The sequence below is a fragment of the Malus sylvestris genome, chromosome 15 (assembly GCF_916048215.2).
Source record: "Malus sylvestris chromosome 15, drMalSylv7.2, whole genome shotgun sequence".
Lineage (NCBI taxonomy): Eukaryota > Viridiplantae > Streptophyta > Magnoliopsida > Rosales > Rosaceae > Malus > Malus sylvestris.
In genome coordinates this window covers 17,529,892-17,555,892 of record NC_062274.1, presented here as the reverse complement: position 1 = coordinate 17,555,892, position 26,001 = coordinate 17,529,892, and the positions used below count along the sequence as shown (strand labels likewise).

General features: G+C 35.7%; 1 protein-coding gene and 1 pseudogene across 9 annotated transcripts in view; one reads left to right on the top strand and one right to left on the bottom strand.

The window, feature by feature from the left end:
* Positions 1-8,222: 8,222 nt before the first annotated feature.
* Positions 8,223-26,001, bottom strand: part of LOC126601482 (BURP domain protein RD22-like) — a 24,482-nt gene continuing 6,703 nt past the window's right edge. For 2 of the 9 annotated variants that reach the window (XM_050268197.1, XM_050268196.1), the window contains exons 2-6: positions 19,296-19,413; positions 14,757-15,596; positions 11,489-11,602; positions 8,838-11,139; positions 8,223-8,735 (exon numbers count right to left, since the gene is read on the bottom strand). In XM_050268197.1, coding sequence (XP_050124154.1) covers positions 14,809-15,596; positions 19,296-19,332 — 825 coding nt within the window. In that variant the 5' untranslated portion in view covers positions 19,333-19,413 and the 3' untranslated portion in view covers positions 8,223-8,735; positions 8,838-11,139; positions 11,489-11,602; positions 14,757-14,808. Of the gene's footprint in view, positions 8,736-8,837; positions 11,140-11,488; positions 11,603-11,972; positions 12,121-12,263; positions 12,409-14,586; positions 15,597-19,295; positions 19,414-19,584; positions 19,750-26,001 lie in introns of those variants that run through there. The other 7 variants (XM_050268190.1, XM_050268193.1, XM_050268192.1 and 4 more) reach the window with 7 other exon arrangements.
* Positions 23,743-26,001, top strand: part of LOC126601485 (methylthioribose-1-phosphate isomerase-like) — an 11,386-nt pseudogene continuing 9,127 nt past the window's right edge.

Here is a 26,001-nt window from a genome sequence, read left to right as displayed (position 1 = left end):
CAACAAGGGTTTCTTTTCTCTGTTTGGAATTTCGGTAGTGAATAAATATGTAAATGTGTGGTTGCATCTGCGTATGCGTGAGTGGAATCCTACAACAATACAGCCAAAAGAGAGAGGAATCCTATAACAATACAGCCAAAAGAGAGAGAGAGAGAGAGGCGCCATTATCCCATGCTTTCTTCTTTCTTTTTTTCTTTCTTTCTTTCCTTCTTTTTATTTCTTTTTCGTCCTTTTTCCATCTCTTTTGGGTTTCATCGTTAGTTGTTCAATTATTATAATTCAAACACTAGAAAACCTGAATTCCGAAAGCTTCGGGAGCAAGCAACGATGTCATGTCTCATAAAGAATTCTCCCATACAACGAGTGTATATGCATAATTGGTTGCACGGATACGCTAAGGGTAAAAAGATGATTGCACTACACTTTTTCCACAGTAAGAAACAAAGAAAGAGGGAAAAATGGACAAAAATGCAGGAGAAATTCATGGTTGTTACATTTCAATTGGGAAGGAACTAGGGTTTTGTAATCTTATTAGAGCAAGTCCACTCCTAAAGACTTTGTGTCAGCACCCAGCGTATTTATCCACTTAAATGAACAGTAATATATCGCAGTGAATAGTAATAGGCCAAAGTATCTCCATCCCTAAAAATACACTGGCACCCAATCCATCTAATATTATATTATTTTATTCATAACAATTAATATTTTATCATTTAATTTATTTTTAATATTTTATCATTTAATTTATTTTTTCTTCTTTCTTCCTTTCACTCTCGGGTCCTTTCTTTGTCTCTCTCTCTCTTTTTTCTTCCTTTCACTCTCCGATCCTTTCTTTCTCTCTCTCTCTCTCTTATCTATTTTTTCTCCCTCTCTCTTTTCCAGCTCATTCCCGTGAGCTTTCCTTCTTCTTCCTCTTCAAAATCTTCAACAAATCAAACACAAAATATTATTTTTGTAATCCTTGGAGCTCAAGGAACCCAACCATGGCCTTGCATGCGGCATCGGTGCATGGTGTGAGGTCCTACCATTAAAGTCGAGAGCTTGAGCTCTCCTCAGATCTCTTTCCCCTTGTTCACTTTTGCGGGTCCAAGGGTTTTAGTGTTGCTAGATCTCTCTCAGCGATTCGAATCCCTCTCCGGGTTCGAACGCTCTCTCTTTATCTCTCTTTGTCTCTCTCTCTCAACGATTCCATCCCTAATGTCTATTCAGAACGAGACATGAATCCTTGACCCCGAATAAAAAAAAAAAAAAAAGTGTCTGATGCCACGCTGGCGTCAGCATAGCATTAGATGACCCGGTCCCCAGGTCTGTCAATTTTGGGCTGGCCTAAAGACCAGCTTGGGCTAGGTGCCAGTCAATCTCGTGGGCTAAAGTGAATTGGCTATGTGCCGGGCCAGTTTTTTGACTGGGTACTGGGCTATTCCACCTTCGGTGGACTTGCTCTTAAGGTTATGTGCGTGAATTTTAAGTTGCAAGCTAAGAGCCAACTTAATTTGGTTGAGAGAATATATGAGGATTGTTAGATTATGAGCATGCGTATGAATCCGTGGATTAAGTTATTTGATTCAAGTTTGGATAGGAAGTCTTATTGAGAATGGATTTGTAATCCATGTTATGCTGAAACACTATGTTGGTTGTCTATAAGGATTCTAATAGGGGAATCCTTATGGGAGTTGGCGAGGATTATGTTGTGTATATATAGTGGTCTCTGCTCTCACAGTTTATACGCTCTATCATTGAACTAAGACCTATTATTAGTTAGAGCAAACTGATTACTAGATAGAGGAGAAGGTGCACTGCTTATTCGCTGCAGAACCTGGAATGGCTGCTTCTTCAAGTTCGTCTGCAGGTAAGTTTCTTCTATATGCTACATGCTTATGAATAGGGTTTGTATTTTGATCACTGTGATTCATAATTACATGTTTTTGGTATATTTTTAATCTAACAAGGATGTCATGCATATCTTTCTAAAGCCACTCGTCCACTCTTCTGGTTTTTTTCTTTCTAAAAATATAAAACTAAATAGTCCTGCAAAGATTGTCCTATGAAACGCATGCTTTCTGATAAGAAACCAATTTAGGCATTGCTTGTTTCAGCAGTTGGAATCCCAATTTACACAATTGATTTGGAATTCTACCCATTTTTCGTGAGTACCTTTATAGTTATTTTATGTCGACATATTAAATTTGATTTAATGGTCTTCAATCATTCAATTTAAATCAATAAATCAAATTCAGTTATCAAATATTTATCTGCATTACGTATGTTTGGGTACTTAAAGAAAATTGAAAATGCTACAACACACAAGTGAACAACAAAAGGTTGATCTTCTCTTTTTAAATGCGACATTTGATCAAATTGGATTTTGCTTGAACTTTTGTAACTTTACTTTTATTAGCTTGGATTTGTCTCTCTTTTATTAGTGTCTTATTCCACAAAAACCACAAACAACACAAACCACTTGCGAAGACTATAACATGCATATTATATTGCTTAAAACTTGACTCATGGGGCATGTCTTGCTACTTTCGGCGTGGAAGAGAAAAGTTGCTCATAAAGTTTGCCGAGTAGTCTAAGTGTCTAACCAGTCAAGCACTTCATCATTCCATTCATACTTCAGCCATAACAAATATCAAGCTCAAATATTTTACTCATCATTCATATACATTAGTATATAGGGAGGAGCTGATTATCACACATTATTTTGATCCTCTTACATTTATGTCATCATTTCTCATATATTTTTGTGTTAAACATGGTAGATGTGTATAAAGAGAAAACAAAGTATATTTGTGTTATCATTTCTCATATATTTTGTGAGGTCCACCTTGTAATTGTGAAGACCTGTAATTAAAATTAAAAAGGGGACCAAGGGGACCAATTGGTGGCTTCGCCACAGCAGTCCACCCTTCTGGGGGCGGGAAGACTCACATAGTCATTTCAGCCTTCTTTTGAGCACCATTCATCAATGTAAGAATCAAACCCAGAACGTGTTATGTAAATACGGACTTAAAATTCGTCGTCAACCATGGGCCACCCCATGGTGGTTAGATTAATTTCATTGAGCTGCATCTTTATTTACATTGTGACTTATGAATTATTTTTGTTAATTTCTTATATTTACAAAAAGGATTTGGATCAAATAAGTTCAACCCAATTCGTGTGATAAATAGGTAAAAGTGAAAGAGAACTTTTACTAGAAATCGAAGTGAAACGAGAGTAATGTATCACTTCAATTTTTGATCTGGTATGTTGTTTTAAGGATACAAACATACTTCTATATCTATATATATATAATTTTTGATTCGACAACACGTTACATGCATGAAGAAAACATTTCACCACCCTAAAACTTTTTCACTTGAAATTTCAATTGTTGTCACTGAAATGTTTCATCAAACAGTCATATCGGTGGCATCACACTATATTTTACAACAATTCTACGCTTTTGCTCGTATTTTTAGGCCAGCAAGATTAATAGGGACCAGGCCAATTATATGGATTTGGATCCTCTCCTGAGCTAATGGAGAGATCCTCCTGACCACTAATCATGGGCCATTGGATTTTTATCCAACGGTTATAATTATTATAACTTTAAAGGGATCCCCTGTTTGTAGCCGTTGGATAAAAATCCAACTGCCCATGATTAGTGGTCAGGAGGATCCTCTCCATTAGCTTAGGAGAGGATCAAGTCCCAATTATATTATCTATATACTAAAATCCAAGTGAAAAAACACTGTTCATTAACAGTGCCGTTCTGGTTTTACCCCTAATCTAATGCACGGTTTTCAGCCTTTTAAAAGATGCTACATGAATTGGCGATTTTGCCCCTCGGTATAGTGAGCCTACTTACGGAAAGGAACCCCCTCTCATTTTCTTCCGTCGCTTTTCCCTTTCGCCTGCTCTCTGTTTCTCTGCTTTTCTCCCTGTTCGATCTTCGTGTTTCATTGCTTATCTGTTTATGTTGATTGTCTACCGTCTGAAGAGGTGGTTTTTCTGGCTGATTGCGGTGTTTCAAGTGTTTGTCTATTTTATTCTTTTTCTCTTTTCTTTGATTAGGAAGAAAATTTGTAGATCGGTTGGTGTAAAATTAAAATCTTTACGTTTTTATCAGTTCTTTCCCAATTTTTTTCGTGTTTTTAGCATCGTTGTTTAATCTGATTGCGTTTTTTGTTTCAAGAAAGACTGCTCCAATTTTAGGGTTTATATGTGCATTCTTGGAAACCCTTTTCGATTAAGGTGTGTGTTTTTTATTTGGAATGTTTTCTGCTTTTTTTTTCGACATTTGTGTCAGGTTGTTCCATCTAATTGCATTTTTCATTTTGGAAAATTTTGGTCTTTTAGGTTAGGGTTTTCCTGTACATCGATTGGTTGGTTGGTGTAATATTGAAGTTTGTTTTGCGTTGACTGTTTCGTCGATTTTTTACTGTGTTCAGTGCATCTGATTGGGTTTTTTGTCGCAGGAAATATTGGTGTGCGAAGTTTATGGTTTTTGTATGTGTAAACCCTTTTTTATTAAGGTTGGTGATGCTGTTCGGATTTGCATGAATATTTTTGGATCATACATTAAAAGATTACGATGTTTTCATATTTTTGGGTTATATATTAAAAGAGTACCATGTTTTCATTTTTTTTACGCTGTTTTTTTTATATAACACAATGACATTTGTACTCTCTGCACATTTCTAACAACACATCCATTGCAGGTCACTGAAGCTGATATCGAGGCGTTCAAAGCAAACTGGAAGGGATCTGATTTCGAGAAGAACGATTTGATTGATCTTTACAGCCAGTGCAAGGGGAATATGAATAGGTATTAGTTTTATTTATCACTGCATTTATCTTTTTGGTCATTTGGATTCCTGTTTCTGTTTGATACTTGCAGACTGTTCTATTCAATGATAGGTTCTAATGCCAAACTCGATTTACACTGTTTTAAGAAAATTCTTATGAGGCAATAGCTACAGGTGCGTGTATGTTTATTAAGCTTCAATTTCATAGTGAAATTTTTGGGATTTTGGTTCATGTTTTAATTTTAGGTGCTTGGATATAATGTTTATATTTATATGATTGAAGGGTTACATGGATTTCGAATGATTCATTGGACATAGTCATTTTAGTTTCAGTTATTACATTACATTTGCTTATATTTATGTGATTGAAGGATTACTCTATTTGTGCGCTCTATTTTAGTTTCAGTCCAGTATATTTGTGTTATGAGTTTTCTCTTTGTTTCTGTCGAGTATTAACTTTTTATTTTGTAAAACAGTTTTTAGATTTAATTAAAATGTATCCATGTCAAGTTTAATCGAAGAAATTTACTAATGTTATTAAGCTATCTTTTTTTTTTTTTTTTTGTGATTTTGAAGAATGTACCCATGTTTTGATACAATAAATTTTTTGGTTAATTTTGATGAATGTACACATGTATATATATACACACACACAATAGTATATTTATATTTTAATATTTTTAATCCCACAAATTATGTTTTATTTATTTAAAATCTCATTTATATAAACAACTAAAATTTCTAATTTTTAATTTAAAAAATATGGTAACGTACATATAGAAATAAATTATCACATTAATTTCAAGGACCTCAAAAATTAAAAACCAACAAGGTTTCAATCAAAGAATATTCATAACTAAGGACCGCATCCAAAGTCTCCCTAAAAAAATATTAAATGACATTATTATTTAACATATAGGGTGAAGCAAAATATTGTACAAAATGTCAAATTGACACATAAGCTATCAAATATCATTTTTTATGTTTAAAACCATTTGCACAGTGCGGAAGCAATAAAGTTATAGAGAAATACGAGTAAATAAAAACCAAATTACTAGCAGTACTAGCTAACATAAAGTGCTAGTGCGAGATTAAATGTGAAATACACAATCAGAGCATAAATATCCTAGATGCAGTCAAGCAAGACAAGTACTAATAGTACGACACCCAAAGGTGATACTACATTATGATGTTCTGTCAGAACCACCGTCGAAATCTCCGTGAGCCACCAAAGCACTTCTACCTAGAACCTGGAGGGGCACAAAACAGAAAGTGTGAGTGAGCAAAAACAAAGCTTTTCAAAATCATTTCATTTCTGAAAACTTCTAACCCCTCGCCGTAAAACCTGTAAAATTTTCCCAGAAAAAAATATAATATATGCTATATCAGATTTCATGTTCAGGATGAAAATCTATAAAATATATCATGCCAAAATATCTCAATGAAATGCCATAAGGAATCCAATTAAATATATCATGCCAAAATATCTCAATGAAATGCCATAAGGAATCCAGTTAAATATATGAGTGCTAGATATCATAACAGCCAGATCTACCTAACTTGACCTGTAGGGCTGAGTACATAGCTCATAACCAAACTCAATCATATCAAATCAAATCTTGCACACGAGTCAGAACCACCTAAAGTGGTCTGTACGACAAGACTAGGTGTAAAATAAATATGCTCGAGTGCTACGATCACGTGAAGACAGTGCGAACAATCGTGGGTCACCTACGAGTCGGAAGTGGTCTGTACGACAAGCATGTGCACCTAACTTGGATCCAAGGTGAGCATATGGTGCAGGAGGTGGACATCACGTGAAGGACTGTGCCCTAACTCTGGGCGGGAGCACTAACACCGATGTATAGGTTTATGAGCTCTCAATACATCACAACATACATCGCATAACTGAAACAATCTCATACCTTTAATTATGAACTTACCTGGCACTTACCTGTGCGTCCGCAGCACCAATCATAATTATATGCAACTACTAATACATAATAAAATAGACAAATACTTTGTATGGCATTTCCAAAACGCATAATCATTCAAATTCATTTTCTAGGAGTATATCGGTATATACGGAAAACCAAAAGCCCACTCACTGGTATGTCGAAGGGTCGTAGCCCCTGAGCCTCGATTGATGGTGCTCGTCCTCAGGATAGGTCTCACCTATATGCGAAATAACTGAATAAACGTTATTTAAAGCACATATACAAAACTATGAAATAACTTCTCATACATTGCTCAAATAGGGTATTTGAATATATCACCATGATCTATTCAACCTCATGAACATCCCCATATTTTTAGAAAAAAAATTTCATGACCCCACGGGCCCTCACGCGCTAGCCAAGGCACGGCCAGACCTGCGGCTCACTCGCAAGCACGTGAAATTGGGAAATTTTAAAACTTCAATATCTCGCTCATTTTCCACCAAAACTCATGAAATTTGTACTAAAATGAAGCTTAGGACTAGAAGAACAAAACCTTACCACTTTCAAGCCTTGAAATCCATGGGATTTCACCGAAGAACCCTCGATAATTCGGCCAAAATTTGAAACTCGCGAACTGGGACTTCCCGACGTCCAAAACACTCAAACTTTCTTCCCCAAGCTTCGTGAAGAAGTTTTAAGGCTTCCTATAACCTTAAAACTCCATGAAAACTTCAAAATCACGAGTGCATGAACAATACATAAAATCGGGGTTCTTGGGTTCTCAAATTTTCGAGGGTTTCACGTACAAATAATAGTATCAATGGGTTCCTGGGCTCGCAAGGAACTTGAAAATGGTCTCCATAACCTCAATCCATGAAGAAATTGTTTGGTTTGAAGGTTGTTCGTACGTTGTACGGAAAATGGATAAAAATCCGAGAGAGGGAGGAGAGAGAGAGGGTCAACGGGAGTGGTGTGGGTGTGTGTGTGTGTGTGTGTGTGGTCCTAATTTGGGTCACTAATCACAACCAAAACCATCAACTTTAAGTTCCAAAAACTTAGGAACTAACTATATTAGTTTAAAACCCAAACTCAAGCCATAACACCACATAATGTACTCAACGTCCAAGGGCAAATTAGTCATTCACACCATCGATAATAATAATTCGGGACGGGCTGTCACATACAATTAGGGCTGGTTCTGGTCGGGATCCCGAACCGAAACCACTAACCCGAATCCCAAACCAAAACATTTTGGGATAGGATTTTATATCTCGAAATCGAACCGAAACTATTCCTTTCCCAAAATTCAGGATTCCCGAAAGTGTTTCAGGATTTTCAGGTAACTTCGGGATTGGGCCTTGAAGCCCAAAATGTTGGGCTTTTAAAACTTTTTACAATTTTAAGCTCTTTAACAAGTAAGCCCACCCATTTTTCAGAATAAAATAAAATAAAATAAAATAAAAAAGGTTACAATTGCAACCAGCCACTGCCCGCACAAGCACAGCCCACCTGTTTCAATTTCACCACAATATCACAAATCACAATACCACCTGTTTCAATTTTCATACCAAGGAAGCAACAACTAACAAGTTAAGCTTAAGTTCACAATTGTCTACCAAACTAGTTAATTAAAAGTGCATGCAACCAAAATGACATAAGTTAAGTATTACAAACCAAACTTCCGAATGAATTTAGATTAAGTTACAAACCAAAAGCAAAACATAGTTTATAAGCAAGAAAGTGCATGCAACCAAAATGAAGCTTAAGTAAGTTCATTCCCTTTAGCCCCTTCCCCTTGTTGATGAATGATCCATTGACGTTGGTGTTAATGGTGGTGGACCCATTCCTCTTGTTGATAATTGAACCCTCATTTGTGTTGGTGTAGATGCTCTTGAAATGGGTGGTCGTGGAGGTAGTGATGGGCGGCGTTGAACTCGAGGTGGTGGAGGATGTGGCATTTCACTTTGTGTGGGATTCTCCTCACCTCCCATATTAGGCAACTCTAAAATGATAATAACAATAAAACACAAAATATATTTAGAAAGTGAATGCATAAATTATAAAACTAAGAAAATGAAAACATGAAATCAAATACTTCACTTACCCTTCTCCAAGTCTTCAAGTTCCTTGTAGAACATAAGGTCGTCAATTGTAGGCTCCTTGTAGAAAGACATTTCATTCCCCCTTAGCCAATCACTTGTACATACCAAAGCCTCAACTGTTCTCGGTGTTAGGGAAGCTCTAAAAGGATCTACAACTCTCCCACCAAGACTAAAAGCATTCTCACTAGCAACAGTGCTACTAGGAAAAGCAAAAATGTCCTTAGCAACCTTGCTAAGAGTTGGATATATTCTAGAATTGACTTTCCACCAATCCAAAATATTGAAACCCTCATATGTTAAGCTTTGGTGAGGATCATTGAAATACATATCCACTTCATTGCATATCTCGTTTTGTTGGGTCGCCGCTCTTTTTTGTTAGATCTTCCTTTGCATTCTTGTAGCAACATCATCATCTTCCAGCCCCGAAGAATCATCTACCACAACACTTGGCCTTTGATCCACGGTAACACTACTACTACTAGAAACCTCTATCTCCTTATACGCCTTAAACAAATCTGTCAAGTTTTTTTTAATACTTGTCTTCACATCCAAAATTGCCTCACTTGAATAGCGGAGTTCCTCTAGGCTTGCCTCCAACATTTCAAACTTGTACCTCGGTCGAGTGTTTGGGCTATAAAGAGTATAGGGTTAATCTTTTCAATGTCCCCCCAATACTTGTCAAACTTAAGCTTCATGGAAGTTGCCACACTTTGCAAAGTGGCATTAGAGGAATTGCAAATCTTTTCTTCTATCTCCACTTACAATGCAATCACTGTGCCGAGTATTAAGTTTGAAGTTGGAGTTAGGTTGCACTAAGTGTCAAGGTGGCATCATAAAACTTTTTAAGAAAGTGAGCAAAACTCACCGCCCTCTCCCAATCTTCCAGCACCGGAGGACCCACCCGTTTCACCTTGGTTGTGACCCCATTAATCTCTTTAGATACTTCCTCTTGAAAGTAAGAGATGAAAGTTGCACTCATCCGCCATCCTTGAGAACACTTGCTTAAATTTGAAGGCACTATTGAGCATTTCATAAGTGGCATTCCACCTTGTGACAACATGAAAAGGAATATTCGACATCTTATCAAATCTCATCAAGATGCAATACTCCCTAAAAGTCTCCAACCTCGCGGGGGATGAGTGTATGAACTTGACACAATTCCTTATCCCTTCAATCTCACGATTAAGCTCCTTCATTCTATCTTTAACTATCAAATTAAGGATGTGACAAGCACACCTCATGCGCAAGTGAGCCCCGTCAAGTAAAAGAGTACCATTGGACTTAAGCCTTCTCTTCATGTATGCAATGGCGGTGTCATTAACACTAGCATTATCAATGGTAATGCTAAATACCTTGTCTATGCCCCAATTACTCAAGCATACCTTTAGACACCTCCCAATATCATCACCCTTGTGAGAAGTAATTTGAACAAAATTAAGGATCCTCTTATGCAAAGCCCAATTATTATCCAAAAAATGTGCCGTCACCACCATGTAATTAATATTTTAGATTGAGGACCAAGTATCAGTAGTGATACTTACCCTCAAACCATCAACCACCCTCTTGATTTTTTCCTTCTCTGTAAAATACAATTCTAAAATCGTCGCCGCCATCTTATGCCTATTTGGAAGCTTGTACTGTGGATTCAAGTCATAGATCCAATCTCTAAAGTCCTCTTGATCAACCGCCCTAAAAGGCATCTCCGCTTTTATTATCCACTTCACACATTTCATATCAAGTCTTTTTTTATTGAAGGTGTGAGTGACAACTTGACCCCCCATCACCCCTTGTGACAACAATGGTTGTTTCGAATCCGGAGCCTCGTAGAGACTATAATCTGGGCATTTCTTCAAATGATTAAGAATACCTTTCGTTCCATGTCTAGAGGACTCCACTGGCACTTGCACTTTGCAATGATTGCACTCCGCCATAACTGTTGTAATTCCAAATTCATCGGTCACATTTACCTTAATGGCATCATTCCAAGCAGGACTTGGCCCTTTAGTCCTATTACTTTTTTTCCGTTGACCTACCCTACTTGCTAATGTGGTCACCGAAGGCATCTGCCGCCTGTCCAATTCAACACTATCCTCCTCACCTTCTTCTTCCTCTATTTCTTCATCTATTTCTTCATCTATTTCTTCTAACCCTATATCAGCATCCATATCCGGATCATCATCACAATAATCTTCATAGTATTCTTGAGTTTGAATGTACTGTGGCTTTCGTTTTACTAAAACCGAAATCCTAGGTGTACTAGTAGATTGTGATTGGCTATCACTGCCACTACCAGACCCCTCCATCCTGACAATGCACAATAATATATCACAACACAGTTCAACATATATATAATATTCATATATCTCATCTCATATACTGAATACTGATCAAACACATATATATCACAACCATAAACTGATCCATAAACTAATCCCTTAAAGGCTTCCTATATCACATTATATATATCACATTACATATATTGACAGAGTGCACATATATATCACATTATATTGACAGAGTACATGTATATATCACATTACATATATTGATAGAGTGTACATATATATCACATTATCATCACATATATTCACAATATACTAGTTTCGAATAAATTTTAAAAAATGAGCTAAAAGATGTAAATGATGTTACTTACTTGTTTGTTATTGAGCTCTTGTTACTTTAAACTTAGAACCTTTCTGCTAGTTATCTCTGATAGCTGCTTTAAAAGCACTTTCGAGAAGAGGTGAACAATCCTTGAAAATCTGACCTGAATACAAAAACAAATTGCCAAAATTAAGTATCACACTAACCAAGTCTTCACAATCGTTGCAGGGCATGCAAAGAGAAAAATATTTGCTGCCAAATAGTAGGGCATGCAAAAATGAAATGCTTCTGCAATTAAGGTCGAAATGGTCCGTGAATCCTTAGTTAGCTTGCTACCTGAATCAAGGTTGGACTAAACTAAAACATCTACAAAAACGCATAAAATGGGTTTTCCTATTGATTTGGGGTTCTCTGTTGAATGATCAAATGCACATGAAAGTTCCCTAATTTGAAACCCAGAGTCCTCAAATCCTCACACATTCGAAAAAATACTCACTCAGAAATCAAGTTAATAAAAAATCAGAAACCCTAACCTAGATTTTGGGACTCGATTGGTGTTGGATTCGAGTCTTCCTTCATGCGTCTGCGTCAGTCGATGGAAAAGCGGCGTGAGTCAATGGACGACGAGGAGTGGCGTGGATTCAACGGAGGAGTGGAGCAGCGGGAGGACTATGAGTGAGTCTGTGAGTGAGTGAGAGAGAGTGTGAGTGAGGTGAGAGACTGTGAGAGAGCGAGAGCGACTCAGAGAGTCTAAGTCAAACCCTCACATATTCGACAAAATACTCACTCAGAAATCAAGTTAATAAAAAATCAGAAACCCTAACCTGGATTTTGGGACTCGATTGGTGTTGGATTCGAGTCTTCCTTCCTGCGTCTGCGTCAATCAATGAAGAAGCGGCGTGAGTCAATGGACGACGAGGAGCAGCGTGGATTCGATGGAGGAGTGGAGCAGCGGGACTGTGAGTGAGTCTATGAGTGAGTGAGAGAGAGTGTGACTGTGTGAGTGAGGAGACTATGAGAGAGCGAAAGCGACTAAGAGAGTCTGAGAGACTAATCTAACAAATGACCTAACTAATGGATGGTTGGATTAGATCTTAACAAATCTAACGGTTCAAGTAATTTCTAATTAAAAATTAAAAATAAATAAATATATATAATTTTCGGGTCGGTTCGGGATTACCGAAAGCTTTCAAAGCTGTGGTCGATTCCCAAACCGAAACTTTCCATTTCAGGTAGCAAATGTTTCGGGAAATTCGGTTCGAGAATTTTTCGGTCAAATTTCGGGACGGGTTCAGGATGGTTCGGGATTTTCGGGAAAAAATTCCACCCCTACATACAATATCAAAAGACGACAACAAACGTGGTAGATGAAAACTATTAACGTTACCTAGTTGTAGACCCAGCAGTTTCTAACACGACACGAAAACGACACGAAAATACACAGGTTTTGGATCAACACAATAACTTATCGGGTGACATGTTAAGAACCTGTTAATAATGGGTTCTTAACGGGTATATATGCGGGTAACATGTGGGTAACCCGTTTCGACCCTTTAAGAAAAAAATTATTTTGATAATTTTAAAGTTTAATTACTAAAAGATTTATTATAAAATACAATAGCCATATTAATATATACAATATATTCTATATTAAATATATAGTTTTGTATTATTATTCCATATAAGTTTAAAAAAAAAAAAGTTTTAGTCATTATTTATTTTTATTATGAGAGTTCCTTATTATCATTACTAGGATAAATTTTACTTAACATGTTGTTGTCCAAAATTAAAATAAACTAATATAGTATTTGTATAGGCAAAAACTAAGAAGACATACATACAAGTATGAAAAATGTGAAAGAATATATAAACACTCGTGATTCATCATTATTCCTCCACGAGTAGATAATGGTTACACTTACATTATCATTTAGATTTTTCCAAACCTTCATGAATAATGCTTTTTATTTGAGGGAAAAATTAATAATAATTATTGTAGAAGTGTAAAAAATGTAAAAAAAATATATATAATCACTCATAGTGACAAACTTTACAATTTTCATGAAATGGTCAGCTTCGAAATCCAACACTATAATTCATAAACCTTAAATTTATGTTTAACAGTCGATTGCCATTTACACTCTATTATTCTTACTTAATTTCATTTTTTAAATTTTCTTTTTTTGAAAACATGATCATCTGGCGGATGTAAGAAGATGAACGGTTAACTGAAATCTGAGTCTATGTCATATAGTTGATGTCATATAGTTTGTAGAAACTTTATAAACATCAAGCAATATTTTCACTAACCGTAAAACTTTGAATATAATATCAACGATCCAAACCGTTTATCTTCCTGCATCCTCTAATAGATCAAGTTTTCAAAAAACAAAATCTGAAAAAACAAAATTTGATAAGAACAATGAAGCGTAAATGTAAACAACAATCAACGATTAAATTTTGATCTATGATTTATATGATTATAGTGACGAATTTCGAAGTTAAGCTCTTCATGAAAGTTGTAAAGCTTGTCATTACGAGCGTTTATATATTTTTTCTATATTTTTTTACACTTCTACATTAATTAAAAAACTATTAAAGACTTTAGGTAAGTGAAAATATACTTAATAGAAAAATGCGTTTTTATGTTTTGAATGTGACAATATGGTATGTATATACTTATTTAGTATTATGTTTTTCATTTGATTATTTATTGGTTTAAAATATATTTTCCTTAACGGGTAACGGGTCGGGTCATATTACCTGTTAATATTATCGGGTCGATTTCGGGTCGGGTCTTTTTACCCGTTTATTTTAACGGGTGTTACACGACACGACCGGTTAAGATATTAGGTATGACACGAAAACGACACGAATGTCAGGTCTACCTGGTTATGAGGCTTTTAAAATTTAAAAAAAAATTAGTTTATGCGAAATTACTTTAGTACAATATCAAAAGACGACAACAAACTCTTTTTTTTTTTTTTTTAGTACACCGACAACAATCTTTTAATTGCCTTAGACAACAGTGGTGCAAAATGTAATTGCCAAATAAAATTTCGTTTTGGAAGTAACTTCAATGAACCGCAAACGATTCTCAATATTAACAACAGATTAACCACTCAACCAATGGAAAGAAACACAAAATATCAAAAGCATATTATCCATTATTGAAAATAGATACCATACATATATACATGCATGACAACTATACATGGTGATGATCGAGAAGACGAGGTTTATATAAACAGATAATGTAAGGATCAAATACAACATACATACATATATATATAGCTTGTAAGGCTTTGATATCATACCTGAAAACATATATCAAACTTTCTTTTAATCAGAGTGCTAATTGATCATCCATCAGATAGACTTTGGAACCCAGACAATATGACCATTGGGAAGGAAATGGCAAATGGGAATGGTTCCGGGCTTAACTTTGAGCACTTGGAAGGCCAAATTCTTAGGGCTCCATTCAGATGTATCGATATGACAGACTGCTACTGCTTTAGCTTTCACCCCATCGGCACCAACAAGGGGCACTACATAAGTTCTTGTTTGTTTTATTGCATGACAGTAGAACACAGCGTAAGGATAGTTCTGCTTGTGACACACGACTGCTTTTTCGCCTTCCAACTTCTTCACTCCAGGCATTATTGTGTACTTGTGCATAAACATGGTGGCTTCTTTTTCCTCCTCTGTCGATATCAAGGCTTCAACACTTGTTCCAAGCTTGGAAGTGGTGAAATCAATCATTGATTCTAAAGACGTTGCGCAATATTTTTCCTCTCCCTTAAAGCCTGGCGCTTCACACTCTTGGATTGTTTCCTTGATTGTGTTAGCTTCCACAGATGATGGTTCCAGTGAGAAGTGCTTAAGGATTTCTGGGAGTTTGGTAGATGAGAAGGGGATCGATTCGGCAGTTCTGCGTGGCAGGAAAGTGGCTGTGTTAGTATTTCTAGCGTAGGGCCAGTTCATTGTTGTGCCAGGACGTATGTTCTTTTCCAAGAAGACAAGAGCTGCCGCGTTTGCGTCTCCACGGAGTTGATGGTTCTCTGTGGGCTGCTGCCACTGTATAAACAAGGGGGGTTTATTGTAGGCATCTGGGTTCCCTACTTCAACTGAGGTGCTCTTATCTTCAATAACGGACTCTGCAAATTAATGTAGCTATGTCATAATGGATTTGAATATATAATTGATCTCTTTTAATTTGTCACAGTTGTAAGTAAGTTAATATTTAAAATTAAAGATGTAAAGTGTAATTTACCACATCTATAGAGAATTCATCTACCACACATGGAGCTTTGTGGAGGTCCGTGGAATGGGATAGGAGTATTCAAGCGGGTACTCCACGTATCATAAATAAGTAAAAGATATGAAAAAATAGAATATTTTCTCCACTTGCATTATGACATGTGCAGTACTGCTTGACAGTGGCGGAGCCACATGATGGCCAGGATAGGGCTAAGCCCCGTCCTGAAATTTCACCAGTATATATATTGTCTGATTGTTTTAACCATAAAGAGCATTTGGTCTATTGGTGAGCAGATCTTGACAATTTTTAAGGAATGATAGATTTGAAACTTGTTGGAGCCAACAACCCTTCTACAATTTAGAAGAAGATCCAATCATGTTGAAAGGAAAATTTCATACGAATAGTTTTGATGCTTGACCTTAAATTTTTGTTCAAGCCTTAATCCTTTTTTGAAATCAAAACTCATAAAGAAGTTACGTTCTTATGATATAATCTTCTCAATACCAAATTTTTCATACAAATTTTAAAGCTCTATATATCACATTTGTTTGATTAAAATTTTCAATGTCAATAAAAAAACATTTATTTTTTCTCCATCCAACTAATTATATTGCTTTATTTTGTCTAATTTCTTTCGTATGGCTTAAAGACCCCTCCCATAATTGATTTCTAGCTCCACTTGCCGCTTAATACCTAATACTTAGAAAAATCTCTCCCCATATAACCCTTTGCTTGATTTTAAGGTTTATATGGTTTTGGACCCAACAAGCAAGGTTTCATCTCACCATCTTAATTTTTATCTAACAATGCGCTTTAAATATTGGAGTTGGAACAAAATATTTAAATTAACAAGATTTCAATCTAATAGTTGAATTTGATTAGAGACTAAAACTAAAATCACCTATTTAAATAAATTTCGAAAATTGGGGAATGGCAGTGGACTCCAAAGCATGTAGAACCTTTAGAGCAAGTCCAGCGGGGACAAAATGTCCCAGCCCTCAGTCCAAAAAACAACCTGGCCCTCAGTCCATTTTCTCCAGCCCGTGGAGTTGCCTGGCACCCAGCCCATGCCAGGCAACAGGCCAGCACGTTTTGGACTGACCAAATAGCTGGCCTGTTTCTCAGGCGCGTGCAACACAAGCGCGCAATGCGCGAGTGGGTTTCAGGCATTTCTGAAAATGTGTCAGCCCACTTGGGCTCAACGACGTGGCGTTATGATAGCCGTTGGATTTCCAACGGCTAGTTTTTCTAGACCGTTGGATTTCCAACTGTAAAAAAAAATTAAATTTTACTTTTAAACTGGACCGTCCGATCAAAGATCAACGGTCCAGATTAATTAACTTAATTAAAATTTATTAAAAAATACAGAAAAATTATTAAAAAATAAAGAAAATTAAAATTTTTTTTTTCTTTCTATAGTTTATCTGATGAGTTTATGTAATTTTATTTTAGTGTGTTTTTTTTAAGTTTATTTGATGAGTATGTAATTTTATTTCAGTGTGTTTTTTTTTAAGTTTATTTGAAATTTTATCCAAAATTGGTTAAAAATCATATCCGAAATAAACTTAAAAAAAAAAAAAAAACACACCAAATAAATGCGCTGGGTGCCAGCGCATTTTTTTAGGGATGGAGATGCTTTGGTCTGTTACTGTTCACTGGGGTCTATTACTGTTCACTTAAGTGGATAAATGCGCTGGGTGCTGGCACAAAGTCCTTAGGGGTGGACTTGCTCTTAGAGCATCTTCAAAGAAGATGTCAAAACTACCATGTAGACATACTGTCACAGCCCGGCCCGGGGCCGCTCCACCACCGTAACACGATATTGTCCGCTTTGAGCCCCGACCACGCCCTCACGGTTTTGTTTCTAGGAACTCACACGAGAACTTCCCAGTGGGTCACCCATCATGGGAGTGCTCTCGCGCGCTACTCACTTAACTTCGGAGTTCTGATGGAACCCGAAGTCAGTGAGCTCCCAAAAGGTCTCGTGTTAGGTAGGGATGAGAATATACATTTAAGGATCACTCCCCTGGGCGATGTGGGATGTTACACATACAACAGTAAAAAATGGCAGCAAACTCTCTCCAATCGAACCTTCAATTTCTTACATGGCATTGAGTCATTTGAAGGCAAAGCCTTTTGCTGTCAAATTTGACAGCAAAAGTCAAATTCATTAAATGATGGTTTAATAGATTAATATAATATATAATAAATATTGTTATGTTTTACAAAAATTTGATTGGTTGCCTTAATCATTGGAATACACAAAAAGATAAAATAAAAAAAAGGAGAAATTAGGTCTCATCTTTTCTTTTGCTACTCTATTGATTAAAATCATACTCCTTTTCAATTTTTTATCAAGGTCATTCGGTATTAATAACATCATTAATTATTTCAATAATAAAATATTTTTTTATTTCTAAATATATTCATTTAATGATAAAAATGTTACAATTAGTATATTTATATTTATGACTAAATTTTTTATCATATATTTTTAGTTTTAGTTTGTACCCATTTTTAATTTGTAATTCTTTTTTAACTTGTAACAATTTTCTTTTCAGTTTTAATTTGTACCCATATATTAATTTCTTTTTGTGCCTATATTTTTCAAAGTTTATTTGTATTTGTACCCATATATATTTTATTTGTACTTTTTATTTTGCTAAATGTACCCATGCTAATTATATGTACTCATTCATGTAAAACTTTTTAATCTTTAAATGTACTCATTCTTAAATATACAAATTTGTTATATGTTAAATGTATGCTTTTATATATATATATATATATATATATAATCTATTAAATTTTATTCTAATCCATTTTAAAATTTATATGGGTACATTCTATTTTCTTTGATTTTAAAATGTATCCATGTCAAGTTTAATCGAAGAAATTTACTAATGTTATTAAGCAATCTTTTTTTTTTTTTTTGTGATTTTGAAGAATGTACCTATGTTTTGATAAAATAATTTTTTTGGTTAATTTTGATGAATGTACTCATGTATATATACACACACACACACAATAGTATATTTATATTTTAATATTTTTAATCCCACAAATTATGTTTTTTTTTATTTAAAATCTCATTTATATAAACAACTAAAATTTCTAATTTTTAATTTAAAAAATATAGTAACGTACATAAAAATAAATTATCATATTAATTTCAAGGACCTCGATAAAAAAATTAAAAATTAACAAGGTTTCAATCAAAGAATATTTATAACTAAAGACCGCATCCAAAGTCTCCTTAAAAAAAATATTAAATGACATTATTATTTAACATATCGGGTGAAGCAAAATATTGTACAAAATGTCAAATTGACACATAAGCTATCAAATATCATTTTGATGTTTAAAATTTAGCGTCTTTTTGAAGATGCTCTTAGCTTCAGATTTTGAGGGTGAATGTTTCATTTCCTTTATCGTTCTACTCCGAGGAAACTAAATTAATTATATTTCTTGTCCAAAAAAATAATAAATTAATTATAGTTCAAAATTAATTTAATTTAATAAAAGGATCAATAAGGTAGGAGGTAGAGGAGGAGCTCCCTTGCTAATTAAGATATTAAGGCTTCTTAATACAAACCAGCTGGTTGGAGAAGTTCACTGATAGCTTTTGGCATTTGAGTGTTCGGTAGGACGGAGTTCCAGTAAAGTTGAGCTACTGGAAGAGCAGCATGGCTTGCCAACGCAACCACTGCCAGCTGCAACATTAATTTGAAGTCTTATAAGCATGTTTGAGATCACAAAATGCAAGAGTGATTAACTTGTAGACAATCTTTTACTAATTAAAATCAGAGTTAATTAATTAAATAAACAAACACAATATTTTCCAGGTACTATACTGGAAGCATCAATTATTTCAGAGAGCTTACAATGAGAAGAGGGAAGATGTGCCCAAGATAGAACCCCATTAAGACTGAAATTTTGCAACAGAAAACTGAGAGCCGGTGGATCTTAACTCTTTGGTAACAACACCTACTGGCTTTCATTATTTTATTGACAGATTTGTGGCCTAGATGAACGCAAAGTTGATAGGTCTCTATTGTTGTCCCCAGCCACAGGTGCCTTGCTGAGGTCAGTTTGTTGTTGATTGCCAACATAAGGCATCTTTGTTGTTGATTGCGGATCTGGATCATCTCCTGAGCTAATGGAAATGATCATCCTAATCAGTTATCATGGGTCGTTGGATTTTTATCCAACGATCATAATTATTATAACTTTAAAAGGATCTCCTGTTTGTAGTCGTTAAATAAAAATCCAACGATCCATGATAACTGATTAAGAGGATCCTCTCCATTAGCTCAGGAGAGGAGAGGATCCAGATCCGTTGATTGCAGACGCAAGGCGTCTACATCGATCATCTCTCCATTTGCTGGCTCATGTGTACAGGTAAAATGAATTTGGATCCCGTGCGGATGGTGGGGATCATATAAATTTTCATATTATACATAAACTAAAACCCAACACAAAAAACACTGTTTATTAACAGTGTTCTTCCATTTCACCCTTGTCTTAACTATTTATTGTATATCATGCAATTAAAAATTATTTTAAATTTTTTATTCAAAATTAATTATAAATAATATGTAATAAAAACTAACCGCACGATATACGATGAACGATTAAAATATAAGAATTCCCACAAAAATGATCTGTAGAGGATCCTCATCCGAGATAAGGTATGCTTATTGTAAGATTATAAACACACATCTTTTAGTTTTCTTATTCATTCATTTTCAATTATGTTAGTTGTTATTGTTGATTTATTTAATTCAGTAGTTAGAAATAAAGAGAACTACTTATATAGTACAAGTACACAATCAAATGACATATCGTGCCAGGAAAACAATTATATATAGATAAAAAATTCATAATATCTTTATTTCATTGGAAAACAAAGCTAGTAGGCAATGAACCTGTGTCATGTAAGTCCTTGAAAATATTGAAGAATGTGTAAGAAGCTAAAAATAATATATGAAAATCAGCTCTCTAATTCTTCTTTGAAAGTAATTTCTATAAATATACAGAACTATTATTAACAATCTAAAAACTTAATTGTACACTTTTCATAAAAGTATTTTTATTTTTAAATATAAAAATTTTAAAGTGCATAATTAGATTTTTCATGTCTTGCTTTAATTGTCCTGAAAAGTTTACAAAGATGCTAAATAAGGAGAATAGGAAGTTCCTTTGGGGGAAGGAGGGCAAGATGAACCCCGTTGCTTGGAATAGAGTTTGTCAACCGAAGTGCAATGGGGGATTAGGTATTAGGTATTAGGTATTAGGAAAAGTAATAGCTTTAACAATGCTTGCCTTGCCAAGCTTGGATAGAAAGTTCTTACTGATAATCAGAACTGGTGGGTTCAATTAGTGAAACAAAAGTACCTTCAAAGGGAGAATTTTATGGAGGCTAAGGTGAAACAAAACCACTCGGTGGCCTGAAAAGGAATTCTGAAAGCAAGATCTATTATTGAAAAAGGGGCGCGTTGGATTGTGGGAAATGGCAGGGACATTATGTTCTGGACTCAAAATTGGGTTTTTCCTTTCCCTTTATAGAATCTCATTCCAGAAGACCAGTTAAGTCATATTGATGTAAGTATTAGAGTTAGTCAATTCATCACAAATGGGACTTGGAATAGAGATTTGTTGAGTGAGTTAGTGGATGAGGAAATCACTAAGGAGATTTGTAGCATCCCTTTACCTATTTACGATAAGAAAGATTCGTTATGTTGGGGCCTAAATGCCAATGGTAATTTTAGTGTGAAATCTACTACTTGGATTCAAAACTCATTGATAAGTGATGGATTAAAGGATAAACTTCTAAAAAGAATGTGGAAGCTAAATATTCCCAATAAGGTTAAAATCTTCAGTTGGCTCTTGATCCTTAATAAGCTTCATACTAGAAGGAAAATCCTTAAATTTATTAATACGATAAGTGATTCTTGTTTATTGTGCAATGTGGATGTTGAAGATCAAGATCATATTTTTATTCATTGTGAGTGCGCAAGTTTGGACCTTTAGTCCGAAGGTTAAACCACCTGCTAACCAAAGCAGTTGTAACTTTTTTGGTTGGCTTAGCTCGCTTGATTCTAATGATGGTGCTTTGCTCTGATTATATGTTGGCAGATCTGGAAGATGAAAAATCAAGTTGTTTTCAATAATGTTAAGGCATGCCCTTCTTGTGTGGTGTTCTTAGCTTTTAATATGGCGAATGATTTTAATAATGCTAATAGAAAAGATTTGATTGTTTGTAAGAAGCAGGAAGGGCCAATTAGATGGCACCCACCGGGAGATGACTTCTACAAACTAAATTTTGACGGATCCGTCAAGAACAATAAAGCGGCTGCAGGTTTTATCATAAGGAATGATAGAGGAGAACCGGTGTTAGCCGGAGCCAGACAATTAGGGGTGGTTTCGATCAATGTTGCGGAATGCATGGCTCTCAGGGATGCACTTTGGATGGCGAGAAGCAGGAGGGTTTCAGAAAATCATGGTGGAAGGTGACTCAAAGCTTATCATTGAGGCAGTTCAAGGAACTTGTGGCATCCCTTGGAGAGTGGGGAGTATTATTGACGACATCAAAATTATAGCTGGGTCTTTCAAGCACATTTCCTGGACTCATGTGTATCATAAAGTAAATTTTGTGGCTGATGCTGTTACGAATACGGGGTTTCAAGTTGGAAACTTACACATTTGGGATGGGTCTTTGCCGCCCGCTGCTAGTAGAGCTCTACTTTTTGATCGTACTGGAATTGGTTGTACTAAAAGTTTCTCTTTATAATTTTATTGCTCTTTTCCAAAGGCTTGTAACAATTTCTAAATAATCGTTTTATATAAAAATATCTACAAAAAGCTGCAATAGTAGAACAACACGTACCCATGTGGTGATTCACTTCATGGCATCTGGCCGGTCGTGAGGACTACTTATCAACATGGGTGAATAATGCACACAGTTTCAAGTTCTATTATTGCAGCTCCTACAGCAAATGAGGTAACTTTGCAGAGGTTGGCTGCCGACGATATTGTGGGGATATTTAAATCCTAAGACGTTATTGCATATGCGCTATTAGAATATAGTTTTGATGGATGCAAATTTCCATCATCTTTCTTTTTTGACAAAATATATCTGTAAAATAATAACACTTAAGATTAAGGTCAAAAACCTAACGCGCTGACGATGAATTGGGGGCTTTGGCAAAAAATTCTCCGATGTCAAAGTTAGAATTCTGAAAAGAATGAATTTTAGAGTCTGTGGGTAGCAAAGACTTAGCATTTTAGTGGGATAAGTGGGGTAATTAGGCCATCTCCAATCGAGACGGTCAAAGGGTTATAGGCCAAAACATAACCCGTTTTGACACAAAATTCATCTCCAATGGAGGTCTAGGCCAACAAATTTTAGGACCCACCAGGGCAAAATATAGCCAAATGACCAGAGGGTTGGGCAAACATAGGCAGCTAGTCAACCCTAAAAGTTAGGCCCAGCTGTGCTACACTGATGTCATGTTTGCATTTTTTTTAAGACAAAATTTGAAAAAAAATAATTTTTAGTTCTAATTTTTTTCCAATAAATACCTAAGTCATTTCTACACAATTTCTCACATCCCTTTTACTCTTCTATACTATCTTACCTCATTTTAATGTCTAAGTTGTTAACATGCAAATAAAATTAAAATATTTAATAACATAAAACTTAAAACAACATTTAGCGACAAGTGACCTTCAAAATATGTTCGGAAACTTTATTTTAATATGGTAGTTTAATTCAATTAACAGATAAAATTAAAGAATAAACTTAAAATTTATATATACTAAAACTGAGTTTTAGGATGACACTATTGATTTATAGTGTGCGGACGGATTTGCCCCTGATTTTCTTCAGTGTTTTCTGATTTTGGTGGGATTTTATAGTGAAGTGGCCATTTTACCCTTGGTTATACGTGCTGCGCGTGCCTGCTGGCCGAGTGGCTTTCGTGTTTTGTGGGAAAGATGCTCATTTCTTTTCTCCCCTCTCTCCCTGTGTTTGCCTTTGTTTCTATCTCTCTTTCTCTTTCGTTTCGATTCCGATCCGATCGTTTGTGAAGGTGGAAGGTGGTTTGACTGTGCTTCCCGTTCCACTTCGCGGTCTCTTCCATCTCTGTTTCATGATCTCTTCAATCTCTGCTTCCTCATCTCTTCGATCTCTGCTTCTCGATCTCCTCATCGCCTCATCTTGCTTCCTATATCTTCTTACACAGGTAACTAAATCTCACTTCTTCTCAAATACCCTGAAGCCTAATATTTAATTTTTCACTGTAGTTTGTTACTTTGATCACAAAATTAATCTCTTTTAGCAACATCCAGTTGTTCTCTGCTTTTCTCACTCTCCACATTCATCAACACCATCAGGTCTCTCTCTACCTCTACCTCTCTCTTTCTCTCTCTATAGATCTGATATGTTTATACATCTCTCTCTAGCTTTGTTTCTCTCTCTAATTGTGCTCTACAGGGAAGAAATCAGATCCATGGGTTTTTGATTTGTGTATGCGAATTGGGATTTTTTGCTTCGGAGTTCACGGACGGAACCCAAGCGCCCAACTCCCTCCAGGCCATCTGCTACAAGCGCGGCTCCCTTCAGCTACTCGATCAGGTCTCTCTCTCTCTCTCTCTCTCTCTCTAACAATTCATTTGAATTTATTGGAATTACATTTTTATGGAATTAAGTTCTCTCTCAGTACAAAAATGGTAGAATTAACTATTAGGTTTGTGGGTTTTGGTCAGACGAAGCTCCCATTGTAAAGTACATATTTGGATATCCGGGACTCCACGGATGGATGGTAAAAGATTGAAGCTTTGCTCTTTCCAAGTGCTATGAACTCTCTAATTTTCCCATTTTACCAATTGGGTCATTGCTTTTTTCTTTCTTTTTCTTTTTTCCGGCACGCAATCAAAGACATGGTGGTGCGCGGCGCACCCGCCATTGCCATTGCCGCGGCTCTCTCTTTGGCCGTGGAAATTTTTAACTTGGAGGATTTCAATGGAACGCCTGACGAAGCGTTTTCTTTCATTGTCATGAAATTGGAGTACCTTGTGTCCAGGTTAAGCATGTCAATTTTAGTTTTCAAGTGTTTGAGTTGTGGTGTTGAGATGTCATTGTGATTGTGTGGTGTGTTTTTCAGCCGACCAACTGCTGTCAATCTTTCGGATGCTGCAGCTAAACTAAAGCAAATTGCATCTGCGGTTGCCACTACTACTTCGGATGCAAGGAATTTGTTTGAGGTGCTCTTTCCTTTGAAACATTACTTTTCCTGTGATATGGTTTTGGCCCTAAGAATCTTTTTGATAATGCTAATCTTCCATTGTACTTGCTTTGTTTGTTCACTTTTATAGGCTTACATAGAAGCTTCTGAAATCATGCTCAAGGACGATGTCGCCTCAAACAAGGTTATTGGATTTCATGGAGCAAGTTTTATTCAGAACCTACTGGGAAACTCTTAAGAACATTTCTATGTTGACCCATTGCAACACTGGCAGGTATTTTTCTCGGGAACGCATACTTGATGATTTGGTCATTTGCATTATGTGGTTGCCCCTATGGGTTTGTCGTTTGTGTAGGTTGCTCATGTGCCACTTGTGAAGGGTGGTTTTATATTTGGTTAATGCTAGGGAGACTAAATTTAGAGACAAAATTTGCAAACTAAATGAGGTGTCACCAATAGGAATGAGCACGTTTATCAACGCTTAAGTAATAAACCAATCATCAACTTTCACATTCTTTAGTTTTCAAAATTTTGTCTCCCTAGCATTACCCTTTATTTTTATATTGGCCTTGTCTGAATCTGATATGTTTTGTAAATGTAGTCTTGCAACAGCTGGTTATGGTACTGCTCTCGGTGTCATCCGTTCACTTCATACTGAAGGAGTGTTAGAAAGGGCCTATTGTACAGAGACACACCCATTCAACCAAGTGAGTGTCTACTCTGTAGTTGTTTAAGCTTTTTCTTAGCAGCAAACGTTCTCCACAGAATTTTTCGCGATATTCACATATGTTGATATGAGTTAAAAAAAGGTGGTCTCGAGAGGAGTAGCATGCTGTTTGAAGTTGGGTGAAAGTATCATTGGGGATATACTATTGCATCCAAACTTGATGGGAAGCCTGCCTTGGTGTTATTTATATATTGTCTGTGGTGTGAATTTCAGGCCATTGAGATGATTGTTGTAGTTAGCCACTCACTTGGGTAAAAGTATTCAAATGCGTTAATGAGTATTATTGATACAATATTATATACCGACTGCAGGGATCCAGACTCACA